Source organism: Ochotona princeps, chromosome 24, assembly GCF_030435755.1.
Source record: "Ochotona princeps isolate mOchPri1 chromosome 24, mOchPri1.hap1, whole genome shotgun sequence".
NCBI classification, from domain to species: domain Eukaryota; kingdom Metazoa; phylum Chordata; class Mammalia; order Lagomorpha; family Ochotonidae; genus Ochotona; species Ochotona princeps.
In genome coordinates, this window is record NC_080855.1 from 6569430 (window position 1) to 6588877 (window position 19448).

The 19448-nt window shown below is 63.6% G+C and overlaps 1 protein-coding gene across 1 annotated transcript in view; it reads left to right on the top strand.

Annotated features, from left to right (window-relative positions):
• IQCE (IQ motif containing E) overlaps positions 1 to 18062 on the top strand; it is a 36376-nt gene extending 18314 nt beyond the window's left edge. Inside the window, 12 exon segments of the mRNA XM_004598146.2 lie at positions 494 to 657; positions 1922 to 1977; positions 2680 to 2879; positions 3587 to 3691; positions 4521 to 4611; positions 6625 to 6804; positions 10179 to 10202; positions 14439 to 14525; positions 14803 to 14918; positions 15641 to 15744; positions 16272 to 16346; positions 17776 to 18062. Coding sequence (XP_004598203.2) covers positions 494 to 657; positions 1922 to 1977; positions 2680 to 2879; positions 3587 to 3691; positions 4521 to 4611; positions 6625 to 6804; positions 10179 to 10202; positions 14439 to 14525; positions 14803 to 14918; positions 15641 to 15744; positions 16272 to 16346; positions 17776 to 17930 — 1357 coding nt within the window. The 3' untranslated portion in view covers positions 17931 to 18062.
• Positions 18063 to 19448: the final 1386 nt, after the last annotated feature.

The window sequence follows — 19448 nt, forward strand, 5'->3', positions numbered from 1 at the left end:
AATGCAACTGGTGGTCCATTCCCCAAGCGCCCCCAATAGCCAGACCGGGGCAAGCCAAAGCCAGGAGGCAGGAGTCCCCTGTGGGGCTGACTCGGGCGGCGCCTGCGCCGTCACTGACCGCCTCCCAGGGATGTGGGCAGGACGCTGAGTTAAGAGTCAAGCAGCTGGGGCTCAGACCGGGAAGCACATGTGCCAAGCGGTAGCTTTGCCAGCTGCACCAGCCCTGCCCACAGGGCTTACAGGGGTAGGAGCGTCACAAACAGGAAATGTGCAGATCTGAGGACCTAAATGTATTTTTAGATTTTTGTAAGAGGCAAAATGGCTCTTACAAAATGGCAGCCCTTTATACAACAAGTGAGAAAATCAGTTTCCCTAAAACTGACAAGGTGTAAACCATGACGCTGGTACTCATACACTCTTACTGAATAGGGTGAGTGCTGGGCAGCATGGGTGTGGCTGCCCGCTCACAGCCCCCTGGCCTCCCGGTCCCCAGGCCCGCAGGGGAGAGGAGGACCGGCATCAAGCGGCAGAAGAAGGTGAGCAGCGCCCTGCTGAGCCTGTCGCGGAGTGTGCAGGAGCTGACGGAGGAGAACCAGAGCCTGAAGGAGGACCTGGACCGCATGCTGAGTAGCTCTCCCACCAACTCCAGCATCCAGGGTACCCGCCATGGGGGCACCGTGCCATGGCCGGGACGGGAGGGGGTGGCAGAGAAGGGACCGCATGCTGAGTGGCTCCCCACAACTCCAGCATCCAGGGTACCCGCCATGGGGGCACCGTGCCATGGCCGGGGCAGAAGGGGGTGACAGAAGGGACCGCATGCTGAGTGGCTCCCCACAACTCCACCATCCAGGGTACCCGCCATGGGGGCACCATGCCATGGCCAGGACGTTGGCACTGCTGCACAGAGGTGGTGTCTTCTACCTCCTGTGTCCTGGGCACAGAGAAGGGGACCAAGCAGCAGGGCCACCCACAGAAGGGTCAGCTCATCCAGTGCACAGAAGGGCTATGAAGTGAGAGGGGCAGCAAGGGTGTGGTGGGCAGGCAGGGGGCACTGAGGTGGAAGCCAGTACAGCCTGCTCAAAGGCAGAGCTATCAGGCAGCTGAGGCCAGGCTGGGCCAGGAGCAGCAGGGCGGCCTGTGTACCCTGGCAAAGGCCCAGGTGGTACCCAGCGAAGGCACAGAAATCAGGGCAGTGAAGATGTCTGCTGGACCGGGGCTGTGCAGAGCAGAGGGTGTCCCTACTACTGCCCTTGGGTCCCGACTTCTGTGCAGAAAAGGGGGTGGGGACCCCCAGACAACGGCCCTTACACTAGTGGTGAGGTGTGGGGATTGGATGGCGTGACACCGAGGGGTGAAAGGGGGTCAGTCCCAGGTGTCCCTGTGAGCAAACCCTCATGGCACATGAGTGGCCCAGCCTGCAGGAGGAGCGCAGGAGGCAGGTTCCCAGGACCTGGAGTGGATAAGCAACCCTGTCCTGAGGCAGGGGAGGGACCGGGGGGCCGAGGTGTGACGAGCTGCTGTGCCAGTGGTCCAGGATAAGGACAGTGGGGTGGCCCTGAAGGGCGCCCGGTGGACCCCCTCGAACAAGGCCAGTCGGGAGCAGCAGCCTGACTGAGGTGGCGGGCGGGTGCCCTGGCAGCCGAGGACGGTGGAGCGGGGCCCACTGGGCTCCTCGGCAGGAAGGGTCTTAGGGCTGGGGAGGCCAGAGGCGCCTGGGGCAGAGCCAGGCATAAAGGGATCAGGTGTCCAGTGCTGACAATGCCCTCAGAGGGCCAGAGCCAGCCCACCGTGAGCCTCGTGGCCTTGCCAGCGGCCTACCAACCCTTCAGGCCTGTGAGCTGGGCCTGCTGAGGAGGTTGGGCTGTGCCAGTGTGGCCAGCGAGATGGCGGGATCGTCTTTCCAAAACTCTGGCTTCTGCAGGGTACGTGGAGTGGAGCAAGCCCCGGCTGCTGAGGCGCATTGCTGAGCTGGAGAAGGTGACAGGGCAGGGTGGGTGGCCCTGAGGGGGGCTCGGGGTTCACAGACCGCACCCAGAGCAGATGAAGGGACAGGACCTGAGGGCTGCCGGGGGCTAGGCCGGGGTCACCCAGTGCAGTGTTAGCCACCGGTGGCCCTGTGCGAGCTGGGTTCCCAGCCGTCCTGCCCGCTTCACTGCCTGCCACCCTCTCCCACTTTGCCAGGAGGAAGCCCGGGGAATGAACAGCTCAGGGAGGAGTCGGGCACTGCAGGGGGTGAAGGGTCGAGGCCTCACACGGCAGAGTGGGTGCTGGCTGGTGTGGCCACGCAGAGGCGACTCGAGCAAAAACCTCACAGTAAAAACTGAGCAAGTTCTATGTGTGGCATCTTAAAAATGAAGCTTGGCAGGAGCAGAAGGCCCAGAGGTGCAGAATATGGAAAGCATTTCCCCGGGCTGAGACACAGCAGAGAAGTGCAGGATCCGGGCGTGTCCACGGCCCTGTGGTGGCCAGGGGCCCGGGGGCTGCGGGGTCAGCAGCACGGGGCACACAACCCCTAGCCCCTCTGGGTGTTCTCAGCCCTACTGACCACATGCCCACTCCCAGCCAACGCTGTGCTGGGCAGGGCCTGCTGGAGGCTGGCTTCCCCAGGGCCACCTCCTCTGTTCTGGGGGCTGGGCAGCAGGATGAGCGGGGCCTAATCAATGCCCGCGTCGCCTACAGAAGATAAACTCAATGGAGAGTTCCAAGACCCTGGCCGCAGAGCCGGACAAGCAGAAGCCCCTGGCTCCCTCAGCGTCCGTCTTGCCCCTGCACAGACAGCCTCCGACAGACTGCCCAGAGGACCTCGCACGCCTCCGAGGGGCCGTGAAGAGCCTGAAGGGAGAGCGGGGCATGCTGCAAGCCCAGCTGCTGGAGAAAGAGTAGGTGCCCGGGGCCCGGCCAAGGGCATGTCCGGGGGAACGGGGCTCCTGCCATGACGGCACGCCTGAGCCTGGACTGCAAAATGGGTAGCTGCCGTGGGAGGGCTCCCACATCTCAGGCAGGCCCACCGAGGGGTCCCCAAGTGTGGCTCCAGTGGCCTCTGTGAGGCCCAAGTGTGACCCAGCCAGACACACTGGGTGCTCTGCCCTCGCAGGATGAGCTTGGCTCCTAGTGAGTGAGCCTCACCTGCGCTCAGGTGACCTGGCCGTGTAGGGGTCCCCGCAGCCTTAGTGGCCCGGAGCTGGGCTGATAAAAAGCAGCATTTCATAGAGAGGTGTTAAAATTCAGTCAGTCATTTTGAAATGTCAATAGCTTCTAGAGTTATCTGTTAAGCTACCACATGCCCTAAGTCTCGGTCTCCCTGCCACACGGGGGACACCTACAGGCATGGCGCAGCCCGGCGGGCACAGCAGTGCCGTCCAGGGGGTCCTGGCCTGCCCCTGCCCCTGGCTACCTGCAGCACACTCCCCGAGTGTTTGAGGTGCCCCCAATCCCTGCGGGACCCTGAGTCGCACGCAGGACGTCAGCTCACCTTCCAGCCTGCTCCAGGCACCTTGTCTGGAAGTGAGGGCCTTTGATGAGCTTCTGTCCGGGGGCGTGGGGGGATGAGCTCCCCAGCTGCGACGGGCTCTGCTTGTCCCCCCAGCATGGAGCTGAAGCAGCTGCTGCAGACCCAGGCTGAGCTGGAGAGGCAGCTGGAGCGCGCCAGGGAAGGCGAGAGGCAGAGCCGCACCCAGGAGGCAGCCCTGAGGTGGGTGACCCCGCACAGCCCCCAGGAACCTAGGCGCCCCCCGCGGCAGCCTGCCCTCCGTGCGGTGCAGGTCTGCTCACCACTGCCTGACAGTTCCTGATCCAGATGGCCGCGCAGAGGGCGGCCCCTCTGCCACATGGCTCTGCAGCGTGCCCGGCCGTCAGGAATGCTGTGAAATCAGATACAACACCCGAATACGCTGAAAACCACACAACTGTACATTTTAAAACTGAGTTTTGTGTTTTGAATTCTATCTCAATTTAGTCGAAAGGCAGAGTTACAGAGAGGAGATATAGATTGAATCTTCCATCTGCTGATTGCTCTCCACATGGCCACAGTAGCCAGGGCAGGGCTGTGCCAGGCCAAACCCAGGAGCCCGGAGCTGCTTCCAGGTATCCCACATGGGCCGTCTGCTGCCTCCCAGGCACGTCAGCCAGGAGCCGGAGGAGAAGGGAAGCTGCCAGAACTCAGACCGGCACTCATGGGATGCCAGCACTACAGGCAGAGGCGTAGCACGCGGTGCCACAATGCTGGCTCCTCTGCCTTTACTTGTAAAAAATACCTGGAAGTGCAAGCAGAGCAGAGCTTGGCGCAGCTGCAGGGAAGCCTCCTGGGATGTCACAGTCCCACACCGGGGTCCCTGGAGTCCCATCTTCCTGCGAAGGCTTCAGGGCGTGATGCCTGCGTTCACCCAGGTTCCAGCCCCAGGCTGGGCAGATGCACTCACGTCAGAATAGCCAGTGAGACACGGAGGTTAGGGTTAGGAAGGACAGGTGGGCTGTCCGCAGACAGCCCTGCCCAGTGACAGACGTCTTCCTTCCTGCCTCAGGGAGGAAATTCAGACTCTAAGCAGCAAGTGTCAACAACTGGAGGAAGCCAGGAAAGAAGAGAAAGAGGACCCTGAGCAAGCGGCTCACCAGGTACTGTGGCGGTGCTGCTTGCTGGGCTGTGCGGGAGGCGGGGCCTCGGTGGGCGGGGCCTTGCGGGCCGGGGCGGGGCCTAGGCATCCCTGCGGCTTCAGGTCAGTGGATGGCACGGCTGTCTGGCCATCACACTGGTTTCCTATGTCCAGCGCTGCTCCCAGGACGGTGCGTTTAGGACTGGCTCGGCCAGCAGAGGGGGCCCGAGCTCGTGTGCAGGCTGCCTCCGGCCCTGGCGGCTGCTGCCCACCAGGCGGCTCACTTCCTTCCCTGACCGTCCCCTTGTGCTCTCGCAGGCTAGGGGCTGTGCCGGGGGCACCTCTCCTGGCCGTGGCCACCCTCTGGAGGCTGGCAGCACTGAGTCTGCTGGGCGGGCTGACGGTCCTGCTTGGCATCCTGCCTCCTGGCAGAGCAGGGACACATCGAGGGCTGTTTGCCACACTGCATGAGGGCCGAGGAGCACCCACACCGTTGGCCGGGACAGCATGCACGCCGCCCCTCCGTCTCGGGTGGCAGTTGGGCTGTGGGGCCCTGCAAGGGAGGGGTGCTGCTGTGCGCACAGCCGGCGGAGTGGCCTGAGCGACACCCCAACACACGAAGCGCCGCCTGCGTGGGGTGCGGCTGCAAGCACTTTTCCTTTCTTCCCACATTCTCTGCTCGGGGGTCCTGCCAGCAGGCCCCGGACCACCAAGGGGTGAGGTGATGGTGCTTTTCAGCTGCTGAACCAGCGGGCACAGTCTGATGGAACGTGTCTGTGCAACGTACGGAGACGAGGAAAGGAAAGGCAGGAAGGTGGTCCGACAGCCCCCACCCAATGCGCCGTAGTTGGCTAGAAGGCGCAGCGTCCCTTGAGCCACTGCAGTCGGCACCCACGGCTGGAAGCTGTGCCTCGGGTCGGGGCCGGTGGCCCGTGGTCACGCCCAGGCGGCAGGAGAGTCCGGGCCGTCTCCCACTCTCTCTGACCTTCTGCCTTCCTGCTTCTCTGAGTAAAGAGCGTTTCCGTGTAAAGGGAGGCTCCAGGCGCTCCGCGCTGCTGTGCCAGAGCGGCCGTCTGGCTTGCCCACGAGGGCCTGTGCAAAGGCCCCGTGGCGGACCAGCCCAGAGTGCCTAAGGCTCCAGGCAGCTGCCAACCGGCAGGGGGCTGAGTGCTGCTCCTGGCACAGGCCACTGGACGAGGAGGGCCCAGGCTCGGAGGGCAGGAGCGGGGAAGCTCTGTTCCGACGGCCACAGGGAGATGGAGTTAGCACAGAGCCTGTGGGGTCGGCCATCCACACAGACCCCTAGACACGGTGGGGCCGGGGAGGGCCCCTGAGGAGGCAGTGGGAGTGAGAGACAGGAGGGCACTGTGTCCTCACTGTGTGGGTGAGGCTGGGGCAGCCGCTGAGCAGGCCGAGGGTCCCTGTGGAGGGGTGGCGAAGCATGGTGGACCTGCGGCGTGGGCCGTCCGCTAGCAGGAGCTGGCCAGCCCTGAGGGTGGAAGGCCAACGCCCCACGCCAACTGACTGCTCTGGGCACCTCTGTGCAAGCAGCTCCCTGGGCCTGTGCTCTGTGTTGTGACGAGCACAGCCCACAATTTCCAGTTCTCGTGAGGAGTGGCCTGTTCCAACCCGCTCGGCCCCTTAAGGCGCTCAAGTCAGCCATGCTCCAACACCCAGCAGCCAGCTTGCTTGCTTCGCCCCTAAAGCCCAAGCTGGGATGTGGTGCCCGGAATCCAGAAGCGCCACGTTACCACCCGGTGTTAGAGGAGGCTCCCATGAGAGCAGACCGAGCCTGCGTCCACAAGTGACTGAGTTTACGCTGGGCCGTGGAAGCGCCTTGGGCCCGCAGGGGCCTGTCGGTGTCTGTCCCTCCCAGCGGCGGGCACCGCGGGCTGTATCCTGTGGTGACCCTGTGGCCACATTTCCTTGATTGTCTGCTGTGATTAGCAGGACCAGCCAGGCAATATGCGGAGCCTGGCCTGGCTCTCCTCTCCCTCTGACCCCATCAGCTTCAGCCCCTTTCAATTTCCTGCAGGCCCACGGAGAACAGCCAGCGGCCCCCGCCAGCAGCAGGCTCTCCCAGCTGGACCCCAATCCGCACCCTGGCCAGGAGGACGAGGAGGGCATCTCTCAGGCCCCCTCCCCCAGCCTGGAAGAGAGAAGAGAGGCCGCCGCCTGAGTCCTGCAGGCCCGGTGGAGAGTGTGCCAGCACAAGGTGAGCCCTGCCTCACAAGGTGAGGGCCCCGCTGCCCGCTGGGCCAGTACTGCCCATGTGCATGCGCGGGAGGACGCAGGGAAGGTGCCGTGAGCAGTACATGCAGTCGACGCTGGGGTAGGACCCGCCCCTCGGGACCCTGATGGGAACTGGGGACGCTGCTCACCCAGCAGAGGGGCAGGGGGACACGAGTTACTTGTGCAGAACATTGAGGAGCTCACCTGGCCTGTGGCTGCGGGTCTGGGTGTGGTTGGAGACTGGCTCAGGTGCAGCACCTTACCCTCCCACCCTGCCCTGCCAGGGCCCCAGCGGACAGGAGTCCTCCAGTCCACAGCCAGACACGGGCTGTGAACCCCCCACAGCCAGACATGGGGTGTGAACCCCCACAGCCAGACACGGGGTGTGAGCCCCACAGCCAGACACGGGGTGTCAGCCCCAAGCCAGACACAGGGTGTGAACCCCCACAGTAGACACGGGGGTGTGAACCCCCACAGCCAAACATGGGGGTGTGAACCCCCACAGCCCATCCTCTCCCAGGGCTTCCTGGGAAGACTCCATTTGACCAGAAACGGAATGCAGTGATCCCTCCGCACGCGACAGGCATGTGGGAGGGGAGCCCCGAGTGCCAGGGTGGTGAGGTTCCGGGGAGTTAGTCCTTAAAGGCCTCTGGTCCCCTCCCTCCAGCTAAATGCTATACATCTGCTCAGGTGTGAGCGCCTGGGAGCCCCATGGCCCGTGACGGTCCCTGCGCTGGGTCCTGGCTCCCTGTGGTGTCCAGCCCGGGCAGCTGGGCATGGCTCACTCCTGGACCCCTGGGAGGCCTGAACAAGGCTCAGCCCAGTCCTGCCTGTTCAGACAGAAGCAAGACAGTGGATGGAAAGTCTCCCTCTGCAAGCCCTCAGCTTGCCTGTGTGGCGCACTGTCTTCCAAGTAGGCAACATGTGAAGGAAACTAACATGTTTTTAAAAGATTTATTTATTTTTATTGGAAAGGCAGATATACAGAAAGGAGGAGAGACAGAGAGGAAAATCTTCCATCCTATGGTTCAATCCCCAAGCGGCTGCAACGGCTGGAGCTGAGCCAGTCCAGAACCAGGAACCAGGATCTTCCTCCAGGTCTCCCAGGCAGGTGCAGGGTTCCAAGGCTCTGGGCCGTCCTCGACTGCTTTCCCAGGCCACAGGCAGGGAGCTGGATGGGAAGTGGAGCAGCCAGCATTAGAACCAGCGCCCATATGGGATCCTGGCGTGTTCAAGGCGAGGACTTTAACCGCTACACTATTGCGCCAGACCCGAAACTAACATTTTTTAAAAGGCAGCTGAGGCTTTCAAAGTCACTGCTTTTTTTCTCCCTAGTGTCAGACTAAAACTACATTTCTCAGTTGCCTAAGTGTTGTGGGAGCTCAGCAGTGAGCGGGTCTCAGCCATGAAGAGCACAGAGCCATCTGCGTGCCCTGTGGCGTGGCTCCCAGCAGGAGCCGGGGCCTGCCTCCTGCAAGGTGGGGCAGGCGCCTGAACACCAGAACCTTCTCCGCATACCTGCCAGGAGTGTAGCACAGGTGACCTCGGCTTGGGCCCCCAGAGGTCACTGTCATGGCCAAGGTCACCTGAAACAGGAGAGAAGCAGTCCTGTTAGTGCTGCGGCTTTCACTGGAAAGGCAGAGGGACAGACAACTTCGCTCCCCTGGTTCCCTCCCCCGGCAACAGTTAGGGCAGGTCAGGCCACGGCAGGAGCCCAGAACTCTAAGGTCCCCCTTGGCAGGGGCTGGGACTTCCCTGCTGTGTGGACAGGCAGCGTGGGCAGGCAGCTGTGGGCAGGGAGCAGCACTCCCCGCTGTGTGGACAGGGAGCAGCACTCCCCGCTGTGTGGACAGGCAGCCATGGGCAGGCAGCTTGGGCAGGGAGCAGCACTCCTTGCTGCGTGGACAGGGAGCAGCACTCCCTGCTGTGTGGGCAGGGAGCAGCACTCCCCGCTGTGTGGGCAGGCAGCCGTGGGCAGGCAGCGTGGGCAGGGAGCAGCACTCCTTGCTGCGTGGACAGGCAGCGTGGGCAGGGAGCAGCACTCCTTGCTGCATGGACAGGCAGCCGTGGACAGGCAGCGTGGACAGGCAGCGTGGGCAGGGAGCAGCACTCCTTGCTGCGTGGACAGGCAGCGTGGGCATGGAGCAGCACTCACACGGGAGCTGGCTGCTATCAGTGTCTCATCTCACGTGCTTGCTCCCTCTCTCACTTTCTCACTCTAGTGAGGAGGAGTGTTACTATGGCTTCAAGTTTATCCATTCAATATTTTTTATTGGGCCCAGCGTGATAGCCTTGTGGCTAAATCCTCACCTTGCATGCGCCAGGATCCCATGTGGGTAGTGGCTTGGTCCTGGCCGCTCCACTTCCCATCAAGCTCCTTGCTCGTGGCCTGGGAAAGCAGAGGAGGACGGCCCAAAGTCTTGGGATCCTGCACCCATGTGGGAGACCTGGAGGAGGCTCAGGGCTCTTGGCTTCAGATCAGCATAGCTCCGGCCGTTGCAGCTGCTTGGGGAGTGAACCAGCAGATGGAAGATTTTTCTGTGTCTCTCCTTCTCTCTGTAAGTGTGATTTTTCAATAAAAATAAATAAACCCTTTTTTAAAGTCAATTATCATAAAAAAAAGATTTTTCTGTCTCTTTGGAAAGCTGTTAGTGGGAGAGGGACATCTGTGGTTTCATTCCCCACGTGACCCAGTGCACGGGGCTGGGCCAGCTGCAGCCAGCGCGGGGCCTCTGCCAGGTCTCCCTGCTGGGGTACATCAGCAGGGAGCTGCAGCGGAAGTGGAGCAGGCAGGACTCAAGCTGGTGCCCGGATAGAGCCAGTTCACAGGCCAAGGCTTAACCGACTGCGCCCCAACAGCAGCCCCATTCAACCTTTTAAACTTCATTTATAACCACTCTTCTAGCGTTCCAAGTGACCCAGTCCCAGGCAGCCATGGCCTTTCTCTGCCTGTGCCTGGAGCCCGGTGTTTCTGAACCGTGGCACGCCCAGGAGGGGCTCGCCTCCTGGCACAGTCCTTCCTCGTCCTCGCAGTCTGCGCTCTGCCTCACCGGAAGACCATGGCCAGGGCCAGGAGCACTGCCAACTCTGCCACACGCGTGGCCAGGGCCCCAGGAGGACGGATGGGCCCGGCCGATGCCCACCGGGCAGCTGCCCTCAGACGCCCATGGCCAGGGCCCCAGGAGGATGGATGAGCCCAGGGACGGATGGGCCCGACCGATGCCCACTGGGCAGCTGCCCTCAGACGCCCTGGGCCCCCCTCCTGTCCTCACCCCTCACAGAATGGTGCCAGGAGTGACACTGACGTGAAGCCCCTCCCGCGCTCCCACTGACTCAGGCTGTGTTTCTCTGTTTCAGAAACAAAGGGCTGTCCTGGACGAGGTAAGTCTGTTTCACCAAATTCAAAGCACAGGGTTTTATTCTGGCGCAAAATGATGAGGGCTTTGAAGATGCCCCGTCTGGCCCCGAGTCTGAGACACCAAGCCCACGTGGCACTCAGACACATATTTTACCCTCAGAGTTGAGAATTTTGCCAGCCCTCGTTGAGTGGTGTGCCCGCCAAGTTGACAGCTCAGGCTGGCACGGGGCCCTGCAAGGGCCGCAGGACTGGAGGGCTCCCTTTGCAGAGCGGGCAGGAGGGGCTGCAGGGGCCGTGAGACTGCCATAGCACAGGGGGTGTGTCCTACACCGCAGAGTGGCTCAGGGCCTTGGGAGGACAACTTGTTTATGTGAAACGAGTGAAGTCTTCCGTGCACTGGCTCACTGCCCAGATGCCCACTGCAGGTCTGCTGGCCTCCAGCCACTGGGGCCATCTGGGCTGCACTCTGGATCAGCAAGCAGCACTGCGATTCGGGATGGACAGGATACGGAGGAGCCCGAGTGGCAGCCTAGCCCACGGCACCACGGTGCCTTCTCCCGGCTGGAGTTCTGGAGGCCTTGTTCCTGCCCGTCCCTCTGGGCTTCCAGGGCAGCACTGCATCCCAGGCTGGCCTCCCCCTGCTGGCAGCCCGTGTCCCAGCAGTGTGCCAGTGCAGTCATGCTGCCGCGGCCCCAAGGGATGTGGGGAGATGCTGAGGTCCAGGTGACGGGGCTGCGCACTCCAGAACCTGGTCACCACCCATGCCAGCCCTGGTGTCCCCGCTTGCCCTGCTCACTCCGGGCTGTGAGCACCTAAGCAGTGGTACAGCAAATGGCACCTCACTGCCTGGTTCGCACCCTGCCTGCTTCCTCTCCACCCATCAGCTGTCCTGCGATTGCACCCCGTTACTCACCTGCTGAGGGCTCCCAGCATCCCTCGCTCCACGCTCTCCCATCTTCCAGTCCTACCCACATCCCACCCACCAGCTCCCACTGAGCCCTCTGCTTCCACACCTGTGTCTGTTCCTTGCCTCCCCTCCCTGGGTCCTGCCCTGCAGAACCCACCCCAGGTCAGACCCTCCCCTCCCCTCCCCTCCCTGGGTCCTGCCCTGTAGAACCCACCCAAGGTCAGCCTCTCCCCTCCCCTCCCCTCCCTGGGTCCTGCCCTGTAGAACGCACCCCAGGTCAGGCCCTCCCCTCCCCTCCCCTCCCCTCCCTGGGTCCTGCCCTATAGAACCCACCCCAGGTCAGACCCTCCCCTCCCCTCCCCTCCCTGGGTCCTGCCCTGTAGAACCCACCCCAGGTCAGCCCCTCCCCTCCCCTCCCTGGGTCCTGCCCCGCAGAACCCACCCCAGGTCAGCCCCTCCCCTCCCCTCCCTGGGTCCTGCCCCGCAGAACCCACCCCAGGTCAGCCTCTCCCCTCCCCTCCCCTCCCTGGGTCCTGCCCTGTAGAACCCACCCCAGGTCAGACCCTCCCCTCCTCTCCCCTCCCTGGGTCCTGCCCTATAGAACCCACCCCAGGTCAGACCCTCCCCTCCTCTCCCCTCCCCTCCCTGGGTCCTGCCCTGCAGAACCCACCCCAGGTCAGCCTCTCCCCTCCCCTCCCCTCCCTGGGTCCTGCCCTGCAGAACCCACCCCAGGTCAGCGCCTCCCGACCTCCCCTCCCTGGTCCCTGTCACTAGAGTGTGACCCTGGCCAGAAGGCATTTAGCACTCGCCCCCATCTCACTAGGACGACCTCATGCTTGGCTGTCCACAATGCCAGCCCTCCTCACCCTCTGCTGTGCACCATTCTCTCTGAGAATCTGTGAGAGCAGGGGCCTGGTACTGGCTGGAAGTGCCACGTCCCACTCCCTGGGACGGCCAGGAGCAGGCAGGCGTGAGGATGTGGGGAAGTGGGAGCCCCTGGCATTGTAGGTGACGGAACCTGGCACGACCACCGGGACAACCAGCAGGACCCCTCCTGGGCATGTGTCTGCTGTCCACAGATGGTCCCTCTGCTAACACACTGAGCAGGTGCAGCTGGTCCTGCGTGGGTGGCTGAGCCCAGGAAAGATGCTGAGGGGACTCCGCACTCAGGAAGGGTTGCCAGGCTCCAGGCCAGGGCCGCCATCTGGGGTAACCCGAGAGCTCAGCTAGCCATGGCTGCACATACAGTGTGGCACTCGGCTCAGAACCATACCTTAAATAGTTAAGAAGGAAACCGGCGGAAAGCTCTGGAAAGCTGCAAGGGGGGGTGCTCCTCCCCTCCTGCCCTGCCCGGTGTTCTGTGCCCCAGCTCTCACCAAAACTCACACCTCCTGGTTTGTTTTCTTTTTTTAAAGATTTATTTGTTTTTATTGGAAAGTCAGATTTACAGAGTGAAGGAGAGACAGAAAGATCTTCCATCTGCTGGTTTACTCCCCAAGTGGTTGCAATGGTTAGTGCTGAGCTGATCTGAAACCAGGAGCCAGGAGCTTCTTCCAGGTCTCTCGTGCAGGTGCAGGGTCCCAAGGCTTTGGGCCGTCCTTGACTGCTTTCCCAGGCCACAAGCAGGGAGCTGGAAGGGAAGTGGAGCAGCCAGGGTACGAACTGATGTCCCCATGGGATCCTGGGCGTGCAAGGCAAGGACTTTGGGACTTGAGGCGCCAGGCCCTTACATCTGCTGTAGTGACCCTGCTCCCTTGGCCACCCCCAGCGTGTCGTGCAGGTGTCTGCCTGCCAATGTCCTGACCCCATCCTCAGCCGGCCACCCTGCAGGCTGACCCTGCCGGAGCCCCAGCAGCCCGAGTACCTCGGTGCCTCCGCCCTGTCTCCAGGGTGTGCACCTGCTGCAGTGGTCCCAGCCCTCCCTTCCTGCTGCTCCCAGGTCAGAAAGTCCACAAGTGCAGGCAGCAGTCCCAGAGTGTCCATGCCAAGCTCCGCCTCCCACTGTACCTCCTAGGCCACTTCCATTCCCTCATCAGGTCAACTGGCACAGCACGGACGGTGCAGGGCCGCTGTGCACCCCCACGCCAGCCGCCCAGCCCCCAGGCCACCGCCTGCCTGGCAGTGCCCAGCTTGGGGTGCCACCGCTGCCTACCGCCTGTCTCTCACAGAAGCGGGCTCTTGCCACACGGCCTGCACCGAGGCCCTTCTGCAGGTTCTGTCCTGTCTTGCCCCCCAGTCTGTCTGAGACCCCCCGTCCTCCGAGGCCCCTTCCTGCAGCACCCTGTGCCCCAACCCACCAGAGCAGGTAAAACGACGCTTCGTTGCAGAAGTGCTGCTAGCCGTCCCCACTGACCCTCAGCCTCCTGGAGGCAGGGACAACATTCCTAGTGCCCCCAGCAGGGCCGGGGGGCACGTGGCCATGACATCCTGTCATGCTCTGCTGTCTCCTCCAGGGTATGGAGGCTGGGCAGAGTGTGCCCAGCACGGTGCCATCCCCTCCAGCTGTGGGTGCTCAGGGAACGTGTCCTGCACCTCCCGCTGTGCTCACTGGCTGACCACAGTACCAAGCAACACACAGGGACACAGTACACACTCACTCTGTGCCAGGTCAGTGCCAGGTCAGGACTGTCGTGTGGACCTGCTCAGAGACAAGGGCCTGCCCACACGCTGTCTGCTTCAGCACTTGTACACTTCCTGAACAGAACAGACCATCCCAGGTGGCCACTCCTGAGTCCCTGCTCTGCTCAGTTCCATTTTAGAAGCTCACGAAAATGTGTTTGTTTTTTTTTTTTTTTATACGAAAATGTGTTTTAAGAAGGAGTTCCAGGGCCAACATTGTGGCGTAGTGAGCTAAGGCCCTGCCTGCAGTGCTGGCACCCCATCAGAGCAGGTCCCAGCTGCTCCACTTCTGATCCCGCTCCCTGCTCAGGTTCCTGGGGAGACAGGGTAGCCGGAGGTTCTGGGCCCGTGTTGCCCGCGTGGCACCCCCAGAGGGAGTTCCAGGCTCTCAGCCCCACCCTGCCCAGTGACGCAGTGCAGGAAGAGCGCCCCCTTTCCTCTATAACTCTGCCTTTCAAATAAGTAAATCTAAAAAGAAAAAAAAATGTGGCTTTCAAAAAAATTTTGCACCAAAATAAGTTTATCTCTTCATTCTATTTTCCAAACTTTGTTTGGCACGCTGTGTGTGAAAAGTAGAGCCGAGGTAACTCTCCAGAGGCGTGGCCAGCAGCAGACCTATACGTTCCCTTCCCGGACTGTCTGGGAGTCCACCTGTGAGGCAAGGGCCTGCCTCGCACGGTGCCCGCCCCGCGGGGAACCAACCGCCCCCTTCTCTCCCTGTCTCTCCTGCCAGGCTGCGGTCGTGCTGCAGGCAGCCTTCAGGGGACACCTCGCCCGGACACAGCTGCTGTCCAGCCAAGCATGTGACCCCCAGCCTCAGGTAAGCACCGCAGGCCTGGCTTGGCTTGGTCAGCCACGGGTAGTGCGGGCCCCCGGCGGGGTCTGTGTGCGGGCTGGCTGCTTGGCCAGGAGCGAGGAGTGTGTGCGTCCAGGGTGAAGACACACACGTTCCTTGCAACACTCCACGGTCACGGGCAGGGCCAGGGGGAGGGTGGTATTTTTAGGATTGCACGCAGGCCGTTCACAGCAGCTGCCATGGAAGGTGGGCAGGGCTTAGGAGACCACCCCGGGCCTCTCCCCACTGTCCACACACACAGGAGCCGCCCGTGACCCCAGGCCCAAGCCCCGCAGCTCCCGCCGAGCGCAGCCCCGAGGAAGCCGTCCTTGTTGTGCAGTGTGTGCTCCGAGGACACCTGGCCCGGGCCAGGCTCAGGTGAGGCGGCCTGCAGGCGGCAGGGGGGAGAGCTGGTGCAGCCCCTCACGGTTAGACCCGTTGAGCAGTCCCTGCTGGGCTGTGGCTGCCAGGGGCCGGTTCTGGGGAGCACAACCTCCACGGGACAGGACAGAGGGGTCAGAGCCTCAGAGGTAGGGGACCCACCGGCCTGTCCCAGCAGTGCGCCCGTTCCCAGCGGCAGCACTCCTGCGGGGTCTCCTGGGTGTCTCTGAGGGAAGGCAAACAGGCTACCGGCTGCCTGAGCCTGGGTGGCCAGCCCAGGGGGCCTTCCTGGGGGGCTCAGGCCTCCCTCAGCACCCCCCGCTCGGCTCTGCCCGCAGCCTCCTGTCCCTCCTGTGGCAGATGGCCATCCCTCAGGGTCCCTGGCAGAGTCACAGCTCGCCACGGCCTCAGGTGTCCCTCTGTGAACAGCCAGGCCCCACCTGAGGCTCGGGGTCCCATTCCTTCCCTGGGAACTGCCAGGGTCTTGGTGCGGGAGCCTCTGCCAGAGGCAGGGAGCTGCTGGTCACCACTGCACGTCTCTGAGAACAGCCTGCTGGCTTACCTGCAGGCCAGGGGCAAGGACAGCTCATGAACCTTAACTCCAGCATGCCCCAGGGAGCCAGAGAGGGGCCATGTCGAGGCCAGCCCGTGTCGGGACCCTGGCTCTGACACAGGCCCAGCAGGCCCAGCTCCTCAGGCCGACCCTCCTCTTTCTGCAGTGCCAACAGTGACAGAGCAGCAGGCGCCAGCTCTGCCGGGAGGAGACCAGCCTCGGCGCCACGCGGAGGAGCCGCCCTGCCAGCCCCCCGGGCAGCCTCCCCCGGTAACGTCATGCAGGTGCTCGCTAAGAGAGCCGCCCCTTGGGCAGCAGGGAAGTCTGGCCCCCGGTAACTCACACCTCAGGTCTGCAAGCCCCTGGAGTTAGCTCCCCACATGGCCTCCGGTGTCACAGTCCAGGCTGGAGACCCTGCCGGCGGTGCCCGGCCGGGCCTGGCTACGAGGCTCGTCCGCAGCCTTTGCCGCTTCTGGCAGCTGGGACTGCATCTCCGCGAGCCTGGTGCTCCTGCCTGCTTTGCCCAGCAGGCCCGGCCCTGGGAACCAGGTGTCACGGCGTCCAAGTCCCTAGCGCTCCCACAGGGTCCCGTGCCCTCACTCCACATGGCTGCCGGGAAAGCATCACCCGTCCTCCCTCTGTGCCCTAGAGCTAACGGGGTGGTGGGTCGGAGACCTGCAGTCAGGAGCTTTGTTTACAGAGGCGGCTTGCTAGGGTGTGGGCAAGTGGGTTCTCGGGTGACGGGAGAGCAGGCAGGCAGGCCTGGGCCCCCGTGCCTCACGGGCATGTCCCTTCAGGGGAGCAAAGTGGAGCCAGCGGCCACAAGGCCACGGCGGACCCGGAGGAGCCAGCCGCCCTGCAGGCCCCCTCTGGTAAGTGTGCCCAGGCTGCCGACGACGCCCGAGGCCCAGCCCTGCTGCCCGGGGCCCAGCCGCCCTCCCCGGGGCCCAGCCGCCCTCCCCGGGGCCCAGCCCTGCTGCTGGGGGCCCAGCCCTGCTCCCTGGGGCCCAGCTCTGCTGCCCGGGGCCCAGCCCTGCTGCCCGGGACCCAGCCGCCCTCCCAGGGGCCTAGACGCCCTCCCCGGGGCCCAGCCCTGCTGCTGGGGGCCCAGCCCTGCTCCCTGGGGCCCAGCTCTGCTGCCCGGGGCCCAGCCCTGCTGCCCGGGGCCCAGCTCTCCTCCCCGGGGCCCAGCCGCCCTCCCAGGGGCCCAGCCGCCCTCCCCGGGGCCCAGCCCTGTTGCCCAGGGCCCAGCCGCCCTCCCTGGGGCCCAGCTCTGCTGCCCGGGGCCCAGCTCTCCTCCCTGGGGCCCAGCCCTGTTGCCCAGGGCCCAGCCCTCCTCCCCGGGGCCCAGCCGCCCTCCCTGGGGCCCAGCCCTGTTGCCCAGGGCCCAGCTCTCCTCCCCGGGGCCCAGCCCTGTTGCCCAGGGCCCAGCCCTCCTCCCTGGGGCCCAGCCCTGTTGCCCAGGGCCCAGCCCTCCTCCCTGGGGCCCAGCCCTGTTGCCCAGGGCCCAGCCCTCCTCCCCGGGGCCCAGCCGCCCTCCCGGGGCCCAGCCGCCCTCCCGGGGCCCAGCTGGGGCTGTTGCTTGGAGAGAGCCCTCCCACACCGCACACCTCCTGGAATCACAGCTCCTCCAGTTTACTCAGTTTTTCCAGCTCTGTCCAGCTAGAAACCCTTGAACTGATTCTCCTCCCCCGTCTGCATTCGGGAAGCCCAGCACAGCCAGGTTAGCGGCCCTGGCACGGGGGGCTCCTCTGCCTGGTAAGCCGAGGAAGGCGACAGGAGACACTAGGTCAGCTTCCTTCCACACGAGGACCAGGCTCAGTACGCAGACAAGCTCACATCGCTGTCAAGTGCCAAGTAGAGACCGCTTTGCGGTCCGGGTCATTTCCCAAGCATGCTTGCCCCCTCTGTGCCCCATAGGAAGCTGGCACAGGGACACTTCCTCCCCTCCCGAGGAGCCTGGGGCATGGTGGGAACAAGCCCCCTCAGATGGCAAAGGAGCCCTCCCCATTGCAGGCTGTGAAAAGCTCAGCTGTGTGACGACGCCCGCCCCCCAGGAACCACGCAGGTGGCCATGGCCATGGGACGCTCTGAGGGTCACCGGCAAGGGGCTCCCTGGCGCTGGCCAGTCTTCCCTGGAGTACCTGAGTTGGGAAGCAGGGACAGGACGCGCCCTGGCTGACATATACACTGGTTGGGAAAGTTGGCCGGGGTTTGCTGTGGCGCATGGAAGGGCTCCTCGCCGTGGCCCTCGCGGCGCACCCAGCGCCTGGCTGACCTGTCCCCTCTGCCTCACTGCAGCACAGCCCCCTGCTCCGGGCCTGCAGCCCGTGGATGACATCGACTCGGACGACTCGGACAACGTGGTCATCGCTCCACTCCTGCCCGCGAAGAGAGGCCCCTCCCACCCTCGGTTCCTGTCCCCGCCCCCCCATGGCGATGGCTGCCAGGGTTAGGTTAGGGCCACCGGAGCGAGGCGCACTCCAGAGGGGGAGACCCCTGAGCTGTCGGGAACAGAACTGCACCTGCTTACCGCCTCGGCATCCTTAAGGGTTTTTCTCACTTGCTTTGCCCTTCTGCTTAAGGAATCCTAAGTGCCTCTGCTTTATTCTCTGGGGAAGGCCAAGTGGCCCCATCAACTCCTCATCTCCAGCTGACCTTCTGGTGGAGGTTGGGGGACAGCCAAGGAGCGCTGTGAAGAGACATGTTGGAATAGCCCATAGCCTGCCTTTCACGGGACCGGGCACGCCTGCCCAGCGGGAGCCACCCGCACAGACATAGGTGCAGGAGACGGTGGCAGGGGTCAGCCGTCGCCAGGCGCAGTGTGGCCGAAGGCATGTGGGGGAGGGCAGCAGGGCGCTGGCTCCAGGCCCACCGCGGTCCTCCCTTCCTGGGCACTGCCCCCTGGGAAGCAGTCTGGGTAGTTTGGGGAGTGGGTCCACCAACATTTAAAGACAGAAGAAATCCTGGCGGCCCCTTGAAACAAGCTGGCAGCTGGGGCTCCCTCTGGGCATCGCCCCTCGTGTGGTGGCGAGGCTTGTGTGTGAGCTAGTGCAGAGGCCTAGCCTCAAGCAGGCTCCCCTCAGTCCCTGTGGGGCTTCCCCCGGTTAGGCGTGGGGTCTCCCAAGGCTTTGCCCAGCAGCAGCAGCTTGGTTCTGGGACAGTGCCCCTTCCCTCTGAGAAGCCAGCTGTTCTCCCGGGCTGGCTGACCTTGGCCTCTACCTTGGCCTGTTTTCAGGAACCTGCGGGTTCAATTTTTCTCTTTGGCCTAAGAGTTGCCTGCAAATCGATGTCCTTTTCTTTTCACTTAGCTGAGCAGTAAAGCAGGCAAAACCATGTCCCAGGGAGCCTTCTGTGTACCCTACCTCCGTTTGCCCACCTGGGCCTGCTGCCATCAGAGCCACAAACCCACCAGGAGGGCAGCAGTGGCCCCCACCACACACGCAGGCCCCAGGTTAGCTGTGCTTTTGGGAATTGGTGTCCTGGGTCCCAGGGGTTGCAGGAACCTTGGGCTGAAGGGACAGCCTTGCCTTAGGTTGGGGAACAGGGACAAGGCCCACAGGGCCAAGGTCAGCAGTGGCCCGCGGGCCGCACTGTCCAAGAGCTATGAAGTAAAGGTCCCTGCCTATCCTCGCTGTGATGTTCTTGGGGCTCCATCATGAGTGGCCCTCACGCCTGCATCTGCCCTCCCATGCACCCTGTCCCTCCTGCCCGCTGTGAGTGGGTGCCCCCAGGCTGCGGGCCAGGGGTCCAGCAATCTGGCACAGGTACCCAGCCTGGCCAGCCTCTGGAGGATGGCGCTGCCTCGGCCCCACGGAAGGCACGCCCCGCATGCTGGGGGCAGGGCTGAGCCTGGGCACAGGAAGTGTCATCCCAGCCAGGGACGGTCCTGATCACGCGCTGTGCCCTGATTTCCACTGTGTGCCCACAGCACTTTGAACTGCAGGAACACGTCCTGCTGTTAGACCAGCTTA